At 39.4% G+C, this 17641-nt stretch overlaps 1 protein-coding gene across 14 annotated transcripts in view; it reads right to left on the reverse strand.

Moving 5' to 3' along the window:
* The window catches only part of RALGAPA1 (Ral GTPase activating protein catalytic subunit alpha 1), a 132373-nt gene extending 115271 nt beyond the window's left edge, over nt 1-17102 (reverse strand). For all 14 annotated transcript variants that reach the window (XR_008508448.1, XR_008508447.1, XM_036384014.2 and 11 more), the window contains exons 1-7: nt 16755-17102; nt 5821-5931; nt 5261-5310; nt 4157-4214; nt 3468-3511; nt 2405-2582; nt 710-825 (exon numbers count right to left, since the gene is read on the reverse strand). Coding sequence is in view for 12 of the 14 variants with exons in the window: in XM_036384014.2 (XP_036239907.1) it covers nt 710-825; nt 2405-2582; nt 3468-3511; nt 4157-4214; nt 5261-5310; nt 5821-5931; nt 16755-16860 (663 nt within the window). In the remaining 2 variants the exon portion in view is untranslated. The remainder of the gene's footprint in view (nt 1-709; nt 826-2404; nt 2583-3467; nt 3512-4156; nt 4215-5260; nt 5311-5820; nt 5932-16754) is intronic.
* Nucleotides 17103-17641: the final 539 nt, after the last annotated feature.

Raw genomic sequence — 17641 nt, forward strand, 5'->3', positions numbered from 1 at the left:
TTAACACATGTTATGGTCTAACATATATTTGTACATTGTCCATCTTCTCTAGTAAAACCTGCCTAAGTGTGAAGAAATACTTATTGGTACCCAGCTAGGTTCTGAGGGACAAGTCTGGCCCAGAAGGCAGGACCCAGCAACACCTACCATGTCATGCAGCACATGACAGCTCAGTAGGTTCAGAAGCAGCATGTGCTAATTGGCCAGCAAATCAATTACATAACGTGAAACAGCTGAGCCACAGTTTCTCACAGAAGCTGTTGCTATGCCCCATACTGGCTGAGATCATGGAATTGTCAAAGAGAACATGGTGTGTCCAACTTGCACACTATGGACTAAATACTCATTCAACTCTTCATTTTCTGCACACAGTTGATCCACTGGTTGAAGACAACCAGATAGGGAATGGAAGATGAATGAGAAGGGAACTGAAATCAGTACTGCTAGAAGTGACTGAGAAGTCTTGTTTTGCCTCCATGCCACAATCTGATGGAAGATCCTGTCAAAAAAGATCTAGGAATCTTCCCACAGAAAACAAGGGAACATTTTTCTAGAAGAATTTGCTTTTTATAAAAAAGGGAGTGGCAAGAAAGGATTCTTCGGAACATCTTTATATGCATTTGCAGTGCTACAAGTAAAAAACTTACTGTAAAGGACAAAGAGGTGTTAATTGTTTAACACTTGTTTGCTTGAAAACTACAGAACGTACCTGAATGACCATGTATTTCAAAAGTGCTTCTAAAAAATAGCTTGTTAAATCTTCTTGTCCTTTATCTCCTGATTGTGGAGGAACAAGTGGAGTGATTTCTTCTATAGTCACTTGAGCTATTTAAAGAAAAATAGAAGTACATCTAACATTTAGACCATTTCTTCTCATGCGTAAACATCTACAAAGTTATGAAAGTAGAAATGCACTGCAGCAGCAGAGACAATTACAGGTACAACAATTCACCCATAGATTAATGAAAATCAGGAAATTTTAACTTCTAAACCACCATGGAACTAATTTCTTACACATATAAAAAGCACAACAGACAATAAATAGGTCATCCCTATGCACTTTTGGAACCTACCTGCCAAACCCAAATTTTTTAAAATTTTGTTTGGAATTTATGCAAACAATAGTGTAACACTTATGCTACACAAATGCCAAATCTTTTTATCTTTCACCATTTTCCCATTTAGCAGTTTATCAGTTACATTTCCTTTAAGTTTTACTATCTGTATCCTTCTTTGCCTCGATAGTGAAGCTAGTTCAGAGTTGATTTTTCTCCTGTTCCTGTAGTTAGATGTTCACATATCAATCTTTGCACTCTGAATTTCTTTGCACTCTGAATTTCACAAGATAACTCCAAAAAGGGCTTAAGTAGGTAGCAAAATTTTTGCAGAGCTATCCTGACATGAAATTCATCTGCTGTGTTCCAGCAAATTTAATTACTAGTCATGAAGAAACTGCTTTCCTCTACAAGCAATAAAATACTGAAATACTAAGAGAAGATGGAAAGAAGGCAAAGCACAACATTCAGGGGAAAAAGTGTTCAAGTTTTTAGTCCCATTTATCTGAATGCACAGTTTGCACTTACATTCAAAGACCCCATCCAATTGCAAATCACTAATAAATGAGCTTCAAATCCCACTATCAAGAATAAATTGAGTTAGGAGGCACTCAATACTAGAGTGTACAAAGGAAAAATTGTCCTAAGAATCATCTTAAGAGAAAAATCATCCACACTCTATTGATTAGTGTCAAGATAATGACCTTACCATTAAAAACAAACAATCAAACAAAACCCCAGAAAGTATAAAAACCTCATCTCAGAATGCTCAAGCTTTTCCACTCATGCAAACCTTTAAGACTTCAAGTTTTGCAATTTACAAGGTCTGTTTCTTTTTTAAGATTCCAAGTTGCAAGAATACCACAACTTTAATTACCTGGTCATACACAGACACATTTGTCCTTACACCCTGGCCTAACAACCTCTCATTCTATTGAAGGCCACACCAGAAATATCTTTGCAGAGCCTGCTCCCTGGAGGATGAACAAAGCCAGTGCAAGTGTTCGACACAAACAGAATTCACCTGTGCAAGTTTGCAGCAGATGCAGGATCCTCTTGCAATTTTTAAGAATTACACACAATTGGTCACTTTATTTTCACCACTATGCATTAAGCTACAATAACCTACTTGGAGGGAAAAACCCAATAACCACAAAAAACAACTAATTCTGAACAACAACAAAAAAGACAGAAATTGTTACAGAAGGAGACCTGACAAACTGCTAAGAAACTCATCTCAGCTCCATTATCTCCCTGGGTATGTATGTATGTTAGCTACTTCAACTTGCCTTGTCTGTGACAAGATTTGAATTATGTCAAGAATTGAGTAATAATACCAAATTACTTACTTTCTTGGACATTAAGGGGAGGGTTAATGAGATTATCTAGTGTTCGGGGGCCATATTCAGATTGTGGTGATGAAAATCCAGGAATCAAGCAAGAAAACATCCATAATTGTTCTCTACTACAGTTATTTTGAAGTGCTTGCAGCCACAAAAGAAAGAGACGCACACCCTCTCGACGTATCTTAAAGGAAAAAACGTGGAATAAGTTATCTTGTGCCAGAACAAACAAATGCATTTCCATTTGTCCTGGAGGGAGAAGGAGAAGGGGAGAGATAAAAAAAAAATGAGGACAGACAGTATGACCCCCAGCAATCAGCAGAGTGAAACTAACACATCTGCTGCTCCTGATGAAGTGCAAGGGCAAGCCTGGCACCTTCACTGCTGTTTGCCTCAAAGCATTTCTCACAGGGCTTCTCTGAAAGAAGAGATAGAAAACCAACACATGGAAAACCAATCACTTGCTTGACTACACCACTGCAAGATGCCACATGAATTTTTCAGAAAATACAAAGACCGACATAAAATTTCTAAATATGTTCATTAATTATAACAACAGAGTGAGTGAGCTCTCTGTATCAGAAGGGCCAATTCTACCTTCTTCCATTTCGCCTTCAAGAAAGGTAAGAGAGTCCTAGAGCACTCCCTTCTTGGCTCTCATCCTGGAGAATTTCAGTACCAGAGAAGCCTGTAGGTGGCTTACAGAGGAGTGGTGCAGCTATTTTGTTCCAACCATTTAAATTACTCTACACACCAGCAGGCCTCCCTGGCATAGATAATCTTCCACTTCCAAGGTAGTCTGAACCCCAAAATCAGCTTCCTTGCCCTAACAATGAACAGTTAGTACTTATTACTATGATAATGCAAAATCCTTTAAACCACTGGCTACACTATATAAACACATTACTACTGTGAGTAGTTTTACTGAGGTAAAGCTGAATCATTTTTTCATGATACACAAGTCATGATTGGTTCTCATTCCTGGGCTTTTACTGTAAACATTTGCCCTTATGTTCTTATTTGTACTTCAAGTATTGTAGACAAAATTGCATGCAACTTTTTGCAGTACCTTTAATGAATTTCCAGTGTGAAGAAGCTTCTTTAAAATCAACCCTAAAAAAAAGGAGAAAAAAAATTTGTTTGCTTTTGTTCTTTCTATATTAAATAAAATGTCAGAGTTCTCGGTCAGACTTGATAGCCACTTTTGAACAAGTCCTTGGCAATCTCCAATTTAATCTTGGTGACCTTGATACCTTCAAGCAACTGACTCAATGCCAGAAGGAAAAAAAAATCAAATATCACCTTTCATAGCCTACTCATAGAATATTTTTCCCCAAAGACTTTTGAGATGTGTACATTAAAAGTAAATCAAGTCATCACAATGCATAAAATCAGCATTCTCCATTTACAAATATCTCATGTCAGTTTTTAAATGTATTGCTAAGAGAAAGAAAATAAGGAAAAAATATTTAAAACTTCAAACTTTTCACCTGTCCTTGTTCTTTCTCAGCCACTCTTCTATTTCTATATTCCCAAATATAAATCTATACAGAAGAGTATTCATTACATTGGCAGGGTTTTTTGTCAGTTTCTTTTATTTTCTTTTTTATTTTCCTTCACTTAGCTTGCAAAATTCTCTAGACCATAACCCCCGTTAAGCCACTTAAACTGTAAGGAAATGAATGGTATAGTAGCCATGAATTGGTAGCTACTAATAAAAAGTAAAATGAAAGGGAGAGGAAAAGAAAATCAACTTACCAATACTATGAAATTGCCACCTCTGATGAATCCTTTCAGGAAGGAGTTGTAAAATTTTCTATAAAAAACAGAACCCAAGGATGTATGTTGCAGATATCACCTTGGAAGACCAAACGGCCCTTTCACAAGGCCACAGATCAGAAGCTGAAGCATCAACTTAGAAAATTCCCATAATGCTTTCTTTGGAAGCATTGTTGTCCTTTCAAGGTGACCCCACTCCTAATGCTGAGAAGCCCAAAGGCTCTGACAGCTTGGAAGTCCTGCACTGGAGACTTCAGATGTTACTGCAGGTCCTCTGGCTCCACTACCCCTGTGAAGGACACTGCTGCTTACAGCATAGGGAATGGAATGGGATCAGTGTCTGTCTCAGCTGCTCTGTTTCACAACAGACTGCATTAACTTTATTCCACCTTTCTAATGGCTTCAGTTAGGATGTTCAGCTGTCAACTTGCCTCTGTGGCACAAGCAAACATGTGCTTCAGCCTTCTCAACTGAGGGGTGATGAGCTATGATGAGCTACAGCAAAACAGTGAAGACAAGACCTCTACAAGTAGGTCATCTCCAGAAACAAGAAACAGAGCACAGTTAGTAATTCCAAATCTACCATGCAAGACTTGCAACATTTACACTAGAGGCTTTTGCAACTTGTAAATAACCTGATTTTTCCTGGCTGTGGCCCTCCAGCACACTGTGCAACTGCCTCCAAAGCACAGATTACCTAATATTCCTTTATGTAGGAACTAGTGAACAAATGAACTAGCTCTCTTTCACATTCATCCATGTACCTCACAGAGGTAACATGCTATCAAAAGGTCAAAAATATCATGACTAAACAGAGATCACCTTTCTGTGAATTTCAATGTGTATAACACATGATGGAGAAATACCACCACCAAAGAGTAATCAACTATCTAGAGACACAGAAACATCTTTTTCCAGTTAAGACATCTTGCAAAACCGCAAGTGAAATCTTTATTTTTAAAACAAAGCACATAAATTCAGCTCTATGCAAAAGTAAGAAGGAATGCAGTTAAATGCAAAGTATCTACAGACAACTGTAGAATTTTAGGACTTAAAGCAAAAAAAATATTCAAAATGTCTTACCTCAAAAATAAAAAGAATAGAATCTAATTCTTCTCTCTGAGACTTGTGACCTAGTTGCAAAAATAAATAGTTGAAATAGTTAAATATAAATAGAAGATGCACTTTCATTATCAAAACAAAGATCCTTAAACGTGTAAAATGAAAACCTGCATTTATACAACCATAACTTTGCACTGCTTCTGCAAATAAAAATTATACTCCACAAATACAGCTACAGTTTGCATAACCTCCTATTATGGCATCCACAACTGGGAGAGATTAGGTTACACAATATCTTGTTAGAGAACAATTCTGCAGAATACAAAGTATAACACCTTAAGAATCCTCACTTAGCAAAAGGGCAAACACAGTCAATGGAGAACAAACCCTTTTTGCTCACCTCCACTCAGTGCGTATCTCATTGCTCTGCCTTCATTTGCAAAGTTGGTTCTTAGACATATTTCTGCATGGCTAATGTTGTCATTTGTGACCACACAGAGCTTTATTTATAGCACCCTGCTTTACTTCAAAACAAAGGCACAGGCCATCAAGACAAAAAGAGTTCTGTCTGAAATACTTACCTTTTTGTTTAAGGCCCACTTCAATAGTCACAAAGTTTTCAAAGAACACATAATATATATGTGAAAAATGTAGGTCGAAAAACTGTTTGAGATCAATTGATTCTGCATTATCTGAAAAACAGAACAGAACATTGTTTATATTTATTTCAAATATTCAGGGTCAACCACTACATACCATTATCCAGCAGTAAGAACTGAAGATATTTAAAAGAAAAATTATTGTTTTTCAAATAAATAACTAAATAATTAAAGAAACTATTCAAGTTTTCATTCTTTACTCTGAGGCTAATTCAGAAATTCAGTATGGCATGCCGTAAGTGCCTAGTGAATTTTAGAACAGGGAAGAAGCCTCTTCTTGCACACCCATTGTTGGCATGACAGTAGTGCCAACAAATGCCAGTCATGAACCTTAATTCCATCAGGACTAGCACTGTACAGATGAATCTGGTTTCAACTGTTAATTTAATAGAAATAAAGCTCGTGACACTGCCCAAACTCTACAACAGAAAGACCATCACAATCTCCAACTGTAATTACTAAGCACAACTAAACTTCCTAAAGAAAGTGGAAGGAAGATGTTAAGTGAGGAACACATCTGCTCTGGAGATAGATAAACTGGGAGGATGGAAACAGCAGCACTGGATTCCCACTAATGCCTTCTTATTCCCTCCAAGTTCCAAGATGCACTTTACTTTCTAGTCTGGCTCAGTCCCTCACACTCCTTTGATTGTGTGGTCTAGGGAAATCAGAAGATGGGATCCCAAGGATACCCTGAGGCAGAAACAACACTCTAAGTATAGGGGAATGTGCTTTCATGTGGAACCCAGGAAGCTTTTCAGACTCTCTTCCCACAGCCCTCTAGATGGTTTTCTGCAAATTCCTGATAAAGAAATACTCAGTGATTTATCCAGATTAATTTTAAAGTGATCACTTTAAACAGTCAAGCATTAGTACAAACTGTCTAGACACTCCCTGTCCTGTTATTCAACTACATACGACTTGAGAAACTTGGTGGACAAAACAATACCATGGAAGCACAGAGGAACAGGAAGACAGCATTTTAAATGACAAAATGCTCCTCTTTCAGAATACTGATGTGTAGCAAACAAAAGCAAAACATGAAGGTGAGGCAAACAAAACCTTTATACCCATTCACCAGCTGTATACACTGAAACACTTTCTTTCACTGTAGATGCTTCTAAAAAGCTCCTTCTAATTCTGTATTGGACCACAGAGTTTTTAACCCTTTTTAGAATGACATCAATCTTTATCATCTCACATGACTGGATATACAAGTGGTAGAGTATAAAGTCAGGAACAATGAACTGAAAGGATGGCCAAAAGCATGGCGCATTTTCAGTTATGTTTTCTTATATAGCTCTAGAGGACTATTAACTCAATTTTGACACAAATTTTGCTAAAAACGTTTCCAACACAGATTTAACTTTTGCTGTAGCACAGCATTCTGCCAGCATCTTGCATAATGAGTATAGTAGAGCCAGGGTGCTCTTGGAGCAGACAGTGCTATATCAGCATCCAAGATCAACTCTTAAGGAAGGCAGCTCAGCTGGAATAAACAGTGGTCCAGAGCAGCAAGCATGTGCCTGACCATCCAAAGGCTTACCAAACGCCGGGATTGCAGAAATTGCCACACCACCTACAGATCAGAAATTGCCACACCACCTACAGATCAGTAGCTGAACATTAGAAATGCAAATGTTAAAGGACAACAAAAGCCAATTCCACTTCAAACAAGCTGAACGATGATTTTGAGTTGATCAGGGAAATGCACACCAAATAGAGCTGCGACTAGAGCATAGGCACAACCATTACAACCACTTCCACTCATGGGCAGAGCTTTAAGTGAGTCCTAGGCTAGGGACAAGAAAATACTAGAAGAAAAATCAAGAGTTTGAGATGGAAGGATTAAAGAAAAAAAAAGAAAGCAAGGATTGAGGCTTTCAGGAGAAAGAAGGGTGACAGAAGATATTTTGTGGTCCATATGTTTATAGGACTGTACAGGGATTGCATGTAGACAGCAGTGGAATGGCTCACTCAATGCAAAGGTGCAGAAAATACTAGTTCCAAATACTGAAGGGATAGGAAGCAGTTAAACAGGGTCTCTTCCAATCAAAACACAGCAATGCTGCATTTTTGCAGGCATGTTAAATGCTTCGTTTCCTGAAACAGGCCCTCATTCTTTCCTCAGACATGGGTCAGCTCTGAAGCAGACCAACAGAAAAATCCCAAATGCCTAAACTGATGTATTCTTTTAAACACTCAACATAACAGTCAGTAATTTTTGGAGACACTATTCCTAAATTCTTCAGACAACAAACTGAAGTCTTTTCTACATAACCAGCTGAACAGTGATTGTCATTTTACCACATAATTGCATATGCACAACTGGTACTGTGGTAAGACATTCTGCCTTTCAGTGAAGGTGAAGTAGAATTTCAGAAGTTTGTCCTTTTTTAAATTTTTTGTTATTTTGTATTTATTTAAGAAAAATGTGTCAAACACCTCAAAAATGCTTAAAGGAGCAGTGGTAGTCCTGTATTATTACCACTAACACCCAATTAACATTAAAAATATACGTTCAAAATACAGTTAGAGCTTGCAAGAGTAAGAAGAGAGTAAAAAATTCCTTGACTTTGCAATTCCTATAGCAAATGCATTTCACTCTGATTCCTTTCTAAGATCACACTTGATAGCAAAATAAAAGGCAAGTTTTTAAAATTGAAACCATTTAACAACAACTGTATTCTGTAGTAAATACTATTGTTTCAGGTGGAAGAAAATATTACATTTTATTCAATGGGAATTTTATTATTTTATTAATTGAAAATAATACTTTTTTAAAAACCCACTGACTCCTTTTGTTAATGCTGAAAACCAGCTTTCATCCTCAGGGAGGGAAAACAGTTGTTCATCTGACAGGCTTGCCACCTACAGCAAAAGGGAACATCTGTTCATCATCAAAGGACACCTACAGTGATTCAGTATGCTGCTGGTACAGAAATTTGGAACCTTGCATTTGTTGAGAAGTTTGAAATTCATTATTAATACCCTGACATGAATTATGGCAAGAAGGAAAAGGGCAAAAAAATGGCAGATACAGCATGAAGATAATTACATAGACCTTAAGAGGGCTTGATCTGGCCACATCACTCCATTTCACAGCTTTGTCTATACTGAACACAATCCACACAACTAATGCATGGAGTGAATACTGCTCTCCTTGATTACTGTACCATTAAACTTCCAGTTATATGCTGCTGTTATACCTTCCTTCCTTAATTAACGATTTCCAAATGTCTCTAAAATATTCAGTTTACCTCTGTCCTTGCTATCAGCTAAACAAACAGCTCCTCAATTCTCATGTCATAACCATTTTCTCCAACACCATCTCACTGTCTCTTCTCTATGCTCAAAGTATCATGCATGTTGCATAGAGGTAAAAGTCATTTCCTCTACAAGCAGCATATCCTTTTCAGACAGCCCTGAACTGAGAATTTGCAGGAAGTTGCTCCTCTGCTTTGGCTAATTAAGTATTTTGTCTTTTTAAGAAGAGAGACATAGCCTTTTTTTTATGTGAAGTGGGATTAAAGAGAAACAGGCTTTCCTCTACAACTTCCAGTGCATTCCTTCTTTTTAATTTTAAACAAACTAACTTTATATTCTTCTACCACAGATCACGTAACTAACACAAACTAATGTACTCCTTGTGTTCTTGCTTCTATGTCCAGACTGGGAGGAGGGAAGGACTCAGAAATAGACCTGGCATCATTTGATGTAGTTGGAAAAGTGCCTCAGAATTTGAAAGGGAAAAATGGGATACTACTGTATTCCAAAGAGAGGTAAAAACTGAAGTTTCTACTGTACAAAGCATAGGTTCAGTACACTAAAATCCAGTTTTTCAGCAGTTCATGAAAGCTGTTTGTCAAGAAAATGCAGTTTTCTTCATGCTTTACAACAGCAAGAAACATGGATCTTTACTGTTTTTTCCTTAATATTTTTCTCTAATTTAAAAACTGGTACAAATCTGATCTCCATACTAACTCTGTGTTCAAGGGTGCTTTTTTTTTTTCTTTTGTTTTGGCAGGGTTTGTTTTAAGTTTGATATTTTAATTGTTTACCTTTAAAGTTGTGTCCTTTGCAGAAAAGTACTAGCTTACTTGCTTTACAATATTTTAATTTCACACAGTATTGTGTCTCTTTGTGCTTATGTGTCATTTTCTCCCTAAAACAAAACAAACCCTGCCAAAACAGATTTTAGACATATATTTAAACTGTTCTGAAAAGAACTTCCATCAGTTCACACTGCATTGCAGAAATGAAAGAAAACAGTCTGTATCATTACAGATTAGGTTGTGGCTAATTTTATGTTCTATTTTACAAGTTTTAGAATGTAATACTATGTTTATATGTAAAATTGTCAGAGCACTTAGTATAGTAAAAACATTATCCTGTCTAATTCCAAGACTTGCTGGCTTTTAAGTCACTTTCCCTCGCCCTTACCAAAACCCAAACTGACAACTGCAGCAAACAATGACCTGGAAGATGTCCAGAATTCAGGATCTATTTCTGTAAAGCAGAGGCCTGCTATGGACTGACACGGTCAGTATCAACTCCTGTAGCAAACTGGTGCCACCAGAAAGCAAAGGTTTCCATGTTCTCAATGGATAATTAAACTTATTAATTCTTAATTCTCCACGCTGAAATATTTAAGGGTTTCTTTAGAGCAAAACAGTAGAGAGATTTGGTTACATAGGGACTGTCCCAAATAGAAAAGCATGTAACTGAGAAAGGTTAAGTGGAAAACCTGGGGAGCTAACTGGTGGCTCTGGCATAGTTAACAAACTGTCAAAGTGAAAGAGCACTGATAACAGACCACAAAAGCAAATCTATTACACAAAGGCTTTACATTAGCCCTTACTGTTTCAGATCTAACCAACAGCTATTTAGCAAAACCATTTTTTTAAAAAAGGTAATTTTGTCAAAGGAAATATTCTTGAAGGTTTTGGTACTGAAAAAGGAATATAACTTAAAGAAATCTTCTAATGGACTTCTATTTTGCATCAGACAAATCTGAAGTCCAGATCACAATCTTTTAGATACAAATGAAAAAAAAAAATCACAAATGAATAAGCAGGTTAACAGAACCAAAGAACATCATCTGCATACAGACTGGTACAACACCAGTGCCCTACAGGAATGAGCAGAAGCAGCTGCCAGCTTTCCAAGGGAATTCTCTAACGGTGCTTGCAGATTCTGAGTTACACGAGAGAACTCTCAAGAATTACTCCCACAACAATTCACACGAGTTCCAGAACTTAAGCTTTTATTTAAGCAACTTCAAACACTTCCATAGTAATGCACGTATTTTCATTCTGAACTGTCAAAGCTAAACCCACACAGACCTTTCCTTTGCAACCAAGTGGTCAGAACCTCCCTTTTGTCTAGCCTGGGGCTTTGATCTGGCTCCAGCCCTCAGCCTTGCAATTCAGCAGCCCTGGCCACTGCTGAACTCTGCAAGTCGAGTGTAACATTAGCCAAAATACTAAAGCAGAGTAAATCTTCCCCCTCTGCTCCTGACCAAAACATAACTTGTTCAGGGTTAAGTCAAGAGTGCCAGAACATGAAGCCCGAGCCCTTACACTGCATGCAATCCACATCCAGATCCCCGAGTTACATGAGCAGTGACATGTTCTCTGAAGATAGAATAACCAGGAAAGAAAAAAAAATCTACAACTCTTGCAAAAAACCAAAAATCTTCGCATATCCCCAAAACTCCAGGCAGCTACTTTTATTGTAGCTCCCCATTTGCTTTCATTTAACAATGATAGAACATTTTTCATTTATGACTGAAGTTGATGATGTGCAACACCAATGAATGCCATCCAGCTGAAGCATTAGGGCTAAGTGCCAGTGAAATAGATTTCTTAAATTAAAATCCCTTTAAATGAATGCAATCTCTGTTTAAGTGTATTGTTTAATATTAAACAATATATCAGAATGGATGTCTAATGCAGTCCATTTCATTCTGTCCCAGGTACTTTGACTTTTCCCTTTCAAGGCCTATTTACATGAGATGTCCAGCGCTAACCAACCACCAAGAATAACAAAACAAAATAATAACATAAACTCCCCACACTTTAGATACTCTGTCCTCTTGCATTTTGCAAGTATTCTCTCCATGGTTCCAGAGATAAAAGAAGTATAGTTTTAAATATCACATGCAAATAAAATAATTCATGAGAAACAACATATTTTCTTTTTTCTTCACTCTGGATTAACAGATTACAAACCTGTAATTTCTACTCAACAAAAAAAGTGAAAAAAGAAAAGGGAAAAAACCCAACATAACAAGAAAGCAAGTATCTTAAGAATTCAGCTCTATAAGAAAATTTTAAACCCATAGATTCATTTGATTTACTTGCACAGAGTAGAATTTTACAGAAATCATTAAATAATTAGAGATTTTAGCTTTTTTAAAAAATGCATACATTTCCAAATTCAGACTTAACCTTCAAATTCTACAGGTTTAGACAAACACCAACTTATCTAATATCAAAATGAAAAGTCAATATTGTTAATGTATGACCTTATGAAGGGTAACCTACCTAGCTGTCTTAATTATTTATAGAATGCTTAAAGCACTGTTTTAGCAAAAGGACATATAAACCAAGATCTGAAGCTTGAAAGATTACTAGCATAAACTTGTATAATTACCATTTAAAAATCATAGATTTTTAGTTTGATGTTGAAGTCTAATGAAACAGTAAATATATATAAGAATAATCCAATATTATTTCCACTTCAATGACCCTAAAAATTGCAATTAGCTGCTAATTGACTGGGGATTGCTAAAAATATATATACATATGTAGAAATATTTTTTCTGGAAAATCATTGTACAGGCAATACCTAACCCTGTAAGGTACACAGTGTGCCTCCCTTCCAAGCTAGAGAAGCCTCAGTGATCACACCTGCAGCAGTGCAGCCTTCCTTCCAGCAAGGCCCCGCTGCTGCCACACAGACCCCAAGGGAATCCCGTTCAACATTCCCTCTCAAGGTTCGGATGCTCCAACTACTGCAGTCACACACAGCAAACACAGCTGTCACAGCATTTCCAGCATACAGGAAGACAAGACAGCAGAGCAGTTTGCTAAAAACTCAGACATTGACCAAATCAGCACCAGGGAACTGTATGGGACTCTCAGGCACTTCCCAGAACTGAGAAGAAAAAAAACAATGGAGCAGGGTAGGGTAAACACTTCCCTACGGGAAGAAAGGAATACATCTCAAAAGAATAAAATCTATGAAACCAGAGAGTTACATTTGCTTCAAGAAATATACTGCAGCAACATAACAATGAAAGGCAGATTACCTTTGCTCACACGCTGCTAAGTCCCAAGATACGAGACTTCAATCTTTACAATTCTTCTTAGCATTTCTAAGCAAGAATAATATTTCTTACTACTTAGAGGTCTCCTAAAGGCTTTAACTTCTACTAAAAAAACCTGATACCTGTGACATGCATAAATGCGTCACATATTGTATTTAAAAATAATTTAACCAATTCTGATTTAGTTACCTGAATTTCACAGAATTTTCTCTGGTTCCCAAATTACAAAAAAAGGATGAATGGAGCCAAACTGAACCAGATCAGAGAACCAGACACAGGACACTGGCCTGAAGCGGCAAAGAGCAGTTATCTACTAAAGAGTTTCAGAAAAAAAAAACAAAAACAAAAACAAACCCAGAAAAACAACACCACCACCAAAAAAACCCAAAAAAAACCAAAACAAAAAAAAACCCCAAAACCCAAACCACAAGAAATGCACTTCCCCCCAGCATTCCTATAACTGATCACTAGCCTAGCATTCAAGAGCTTCCCAAGACAAAAATCATTTATTGTAATTTCAGATTTGGTAGGCCTTAATAGATGTTAATTCCTAGACTTTCTCATATATGTTTACGTACTTTTCACCCTCTGTCCCTGTACAAAGGAATTAAAGCTTCCAGTGTCTTTTCATAATAAAGTTTTACTCTCATCTGAGTCATTCCCATATCTAAATCTTCTATACACTGACTATAGCAATCAGACTCCTAAAGCTGCAATGGTATTTGATAAAATGGTATGTCACTGCTTCACAAAAGATACAAAATTTTCTATATATCCTTATGCAGACTCATTTGCATTTTTTACTAAATTTAACCTGAGTTGTACCAATGACAGGATACTTTCCTAAAAGAATACAAATCACTGCACTCTAAGTTATTTTGTAAAAGACATTTAAAAGATTCCATCTAATGAACACTACTCTTAATTTGTTAAAAATAACAGTCACAGGCCTTTGTGCTATTGATTCATTTAGCTCCATATTAGGTGCTTGATATTGTTCAGTCTCTTCTGATCCTTACCAAAAGTGGCATTGTAATAATTTAAATATTTTCAGATTATATGGTGCCTGACTTACACTATTGCCTTGGAGGATGCAACTCTCAGTCTTGTACCATAATTAAATTTTTGAGATTTCTCTTTGGCTAGCAGACAGCCATCAGTCCATACTTCACAAGCAGGTACCTCTATTCATGACTCTTCTATTATTTTGGCTTACTGGAAAACTGCTGCTTTGGATGCCTTGATAAAATAGCAGGAAAACGAACTAATACTCCCTTTCTTCCTCTCAAGTCTTAACCATGAAACTAAGGCCATACTTGTTTTTTGTAGTTGACCAAAGACTAAAATGTACAGCAAAAAAACCTGAAAAAACAAACTCTGGTCCAATACGCTTTGAAGGCCTACTGAAAGTATTCTACATTAAAGAACAAGAGAAAATTCTCTCCCTTCTCCTGAACATGAAACTGCAGAAAATTCTCTTCTGGATAGTCTTCCAGTCTCCTGCGTGCAGAGGCTAAGAGCAATAAATGTTTCCTTCAGGAAGATGCTGAACACAGCTGACCTGAGATTTCCTGCCTTATCCCCTCAGACAGTCTGTTGGCAATAGCTAACATGGCTCTCCTGGACACATGGGAAATATGGCAATTATTATTCTAGGGGAATGGTCACTTCTCGTGCTCTACAGTGGGAAAATGTATGGAAATACCTTACTCTTCTGCTCTAAAAAAGGCCTTGTTTTCGTATTACATGCACCTAAGAATATCTGCATAATGACAAAATCTTGTGGATGTATCCAAAAGAGACAAGCTGAATAGCATTGTTACGCCTTTCCCTAATTACACAGTCACTCACACACTGTTCTCCCAAACTTGGAAAAAGGATGTGTGGGAGCTGTGCTTCAACAGGTGAGATACACACAATGGGGGGGGGGGGATGACGACATGAAAACATCCCCAGATAATTTAATCTGTCCTACAGCCAGTAAAGAGAAACTTTAGATTAGATAAGAATGTCTGCTTGACATAGCTTATGCCTCGCAACTTACAGAAGTAATTCAATTATTAAGAAAGCTGAAGAAAAAAAACCATTGTAAATAAGCAACATAAGCAAGCAAGCAACATAAATGCAAAATCTAGAACAGATCAAAATCAGAGTGTTTTGCAGACTAAAGCAAAACTAGAAATATTCAACATACTTTAGCCAGGAAATCTGAATTCAGAGGTATTTAGTTTCTTTAGAATATTTTTTCTGCTTACGTTTCAACCCAGCTAAAAACCAACACAGAGCAAGCCACAGCTGGCCCAGTACAGCTAGTTGGGAAGAGTGGTACATTCTGAGTGAGGCAAGGGGATGCATCTGACTTCTGAAGTCGCTTAGATAGCTACACAACTATTCTCCATTTCAAGTCTAGATAATTACTATGTTGCAGAAAATAACTCATGAAGCAGCAGATGGTGCAACATGGGAACACCTGTTCCTTTAAACACCAATACAAAATAAGGGAGCAATAGCCGCTTCCCTTTGAAAAGAAAGAATCCAGCTTTGGAGGACAAGATACATAAATACCACCAGACTGTGGGCAGAACCCAAAATAATCCATTCAGCATTCTGTGCTAAACACGGAATGCAGTTGCCCTTGACCCAGCCCTGTTCACGTGTTGATAAACTGTCAGAAGCAACACACACATTCCCAGGACTGGAGCGCCCAAAAGATACTCCAGAGCAAGCTTCTTTTTTCAAGGACAGCTTGATGACAATGACTTAGATTTTTACAAACACATGCAACTAACAGATACCTTGAAATGGTTAACTAGGTTTGTTTTTGCTTCCCCTTGGTTTTTTTCATTAGGCAATTATGCCGTATAATCACAATTTCTAATTCACTGGTCAGGTTAAATGGCAGCTCACAAGGAACTGCAGCAGCCCTTCAGGGCTTGTGTGTCCTCCTTTACCAACTAGCAAACCAAAAGTGTTTTAAATCTGGCTGTATAGAAGCTCCTTCACATCTACGCTAGTGAGCAATCAATAGTGTAGCTCTTACCTTGAAAATGTACACAAATATAAACTGGTACTGTAAGATCGTAAGGGAAATGGATTCAGGAGTTACAGGCACCATTTGCGCTCGCCAGCCACTTTTATTCATGCGCAGCAACTTAGCACTTTGTGTATTCTAGAGAATAATTCACACGGGAAGAACACCACTTTTTCGCCTCCTTCCACAGTTCCCAAAGAAATGCCACGATCAGACGGAAGCGTCCGTGTCAGTGTCAGTACAAAAGCGCCGGGAGAAGCATCCCGCGCCGCGCCCGCGGGGTCCCGCAGCCCCCGGCACATCGCTGCAGCCTCGCCCCGCCGGGCCCGCCACACCGGGCGCGGGTCTTTCCCCGCTCGCCGGGTGGGTTCTCTTGCCGGGGCCGAGCCCCGAGTCCGCCTCCCGCCCCAGCTGCTCCCTCCAAATTCCCGGTCTTTCCCACGCCGGGACCCGCGGCCCCCGCTGACCCTTCGCCCCTCCCGGCCGCCTCACCGATAAGGACGCGGAGGTGCTTGAGTCGGGTCAGTGGGTCCTTGCGGGTGTCCAGCACCTTCTGCGTGGATTTCCGCACGTCCCCGTGCGGTTTCTTGGAAAACATCCCGCCGGGCCCGGCCTCGGGCCCGGGCCCGGCCCCGCGTCGAGCTCCAGAGGCGGACAGCGGCCTCCGGATCTGCCCGCTCTGGGGCCCCTACATAGCCAGAGGCGGCAGCGCCGCCGCCACCTCCTCCTCCTCCGGCCTCCGAGTGCGATGCGGCGAGGGCGGAGGGGCGCGGCGCGGAGCCAACTCCCCGCGGGCCGGGGGGCCGGGCTGGGCCTGGGCTCCCCCTTCTTCCTCCCTCGCTTTCCTCCCGCTGCTTCACGACAGCCGTCAGGTACGACCCCAGGCGTCCCCATGGCAACCGCGTCGCGACGTCACGGCGGCGCGGCCCCGCGCACCTCCGAGGCGCTCCGGGCGGGGCCGCGCCGGCCGCGCTCCCCCGGGGCCCCGGCCGGGGATGGAGGGCGGCCGCCGGAGCAGGGTACATAGGGGCTCGCTGCAGCATCCTCTGCGCCGCTCGGCAACAGTAACTGGCGTAGGAAACTGTACTTCTGCTGTTTGTAGGTAAAATATAAGCCAGCTACTCTGGCTGTACAGAGAAACTGCAGGGTAAGGGGGCAATTCTGTGAGCACTAAGGAAATAAAATCCAGGTAGGGACCGTATTCATCACAGCAGCGACTCCAAACCTTTTACTCAAGCCTCAGTTGTGCAACCAGCAACGATGTGTCTCATAGTTCCTCTTTCCACACTGAAGCTCAAAGTGCTGCAACTCCTCACGCCGAGCTCCTGCCCGAAGCTGCTTCTCCCCGATTTCACTGCCTACGCCTTCAGCTGTTGGCA

Source organism: Molothrus ater, chromosome 6 (genome assembly GCF_012460135.2).
Source record: "Molothrus ater isolate BHLD 08-10-18 breed brown headed cowbird chromosome 6, BPBGC_Mater_1.1, whole genome shotgun sequence".
In the NCBI taxonomy this organism is placed as follows: domain Eukaryota; kingdom Metazoa; phylum Chordata; class Aves; order Passeriformes; family Icteridae; genus Molothrus; species Molothrus ater.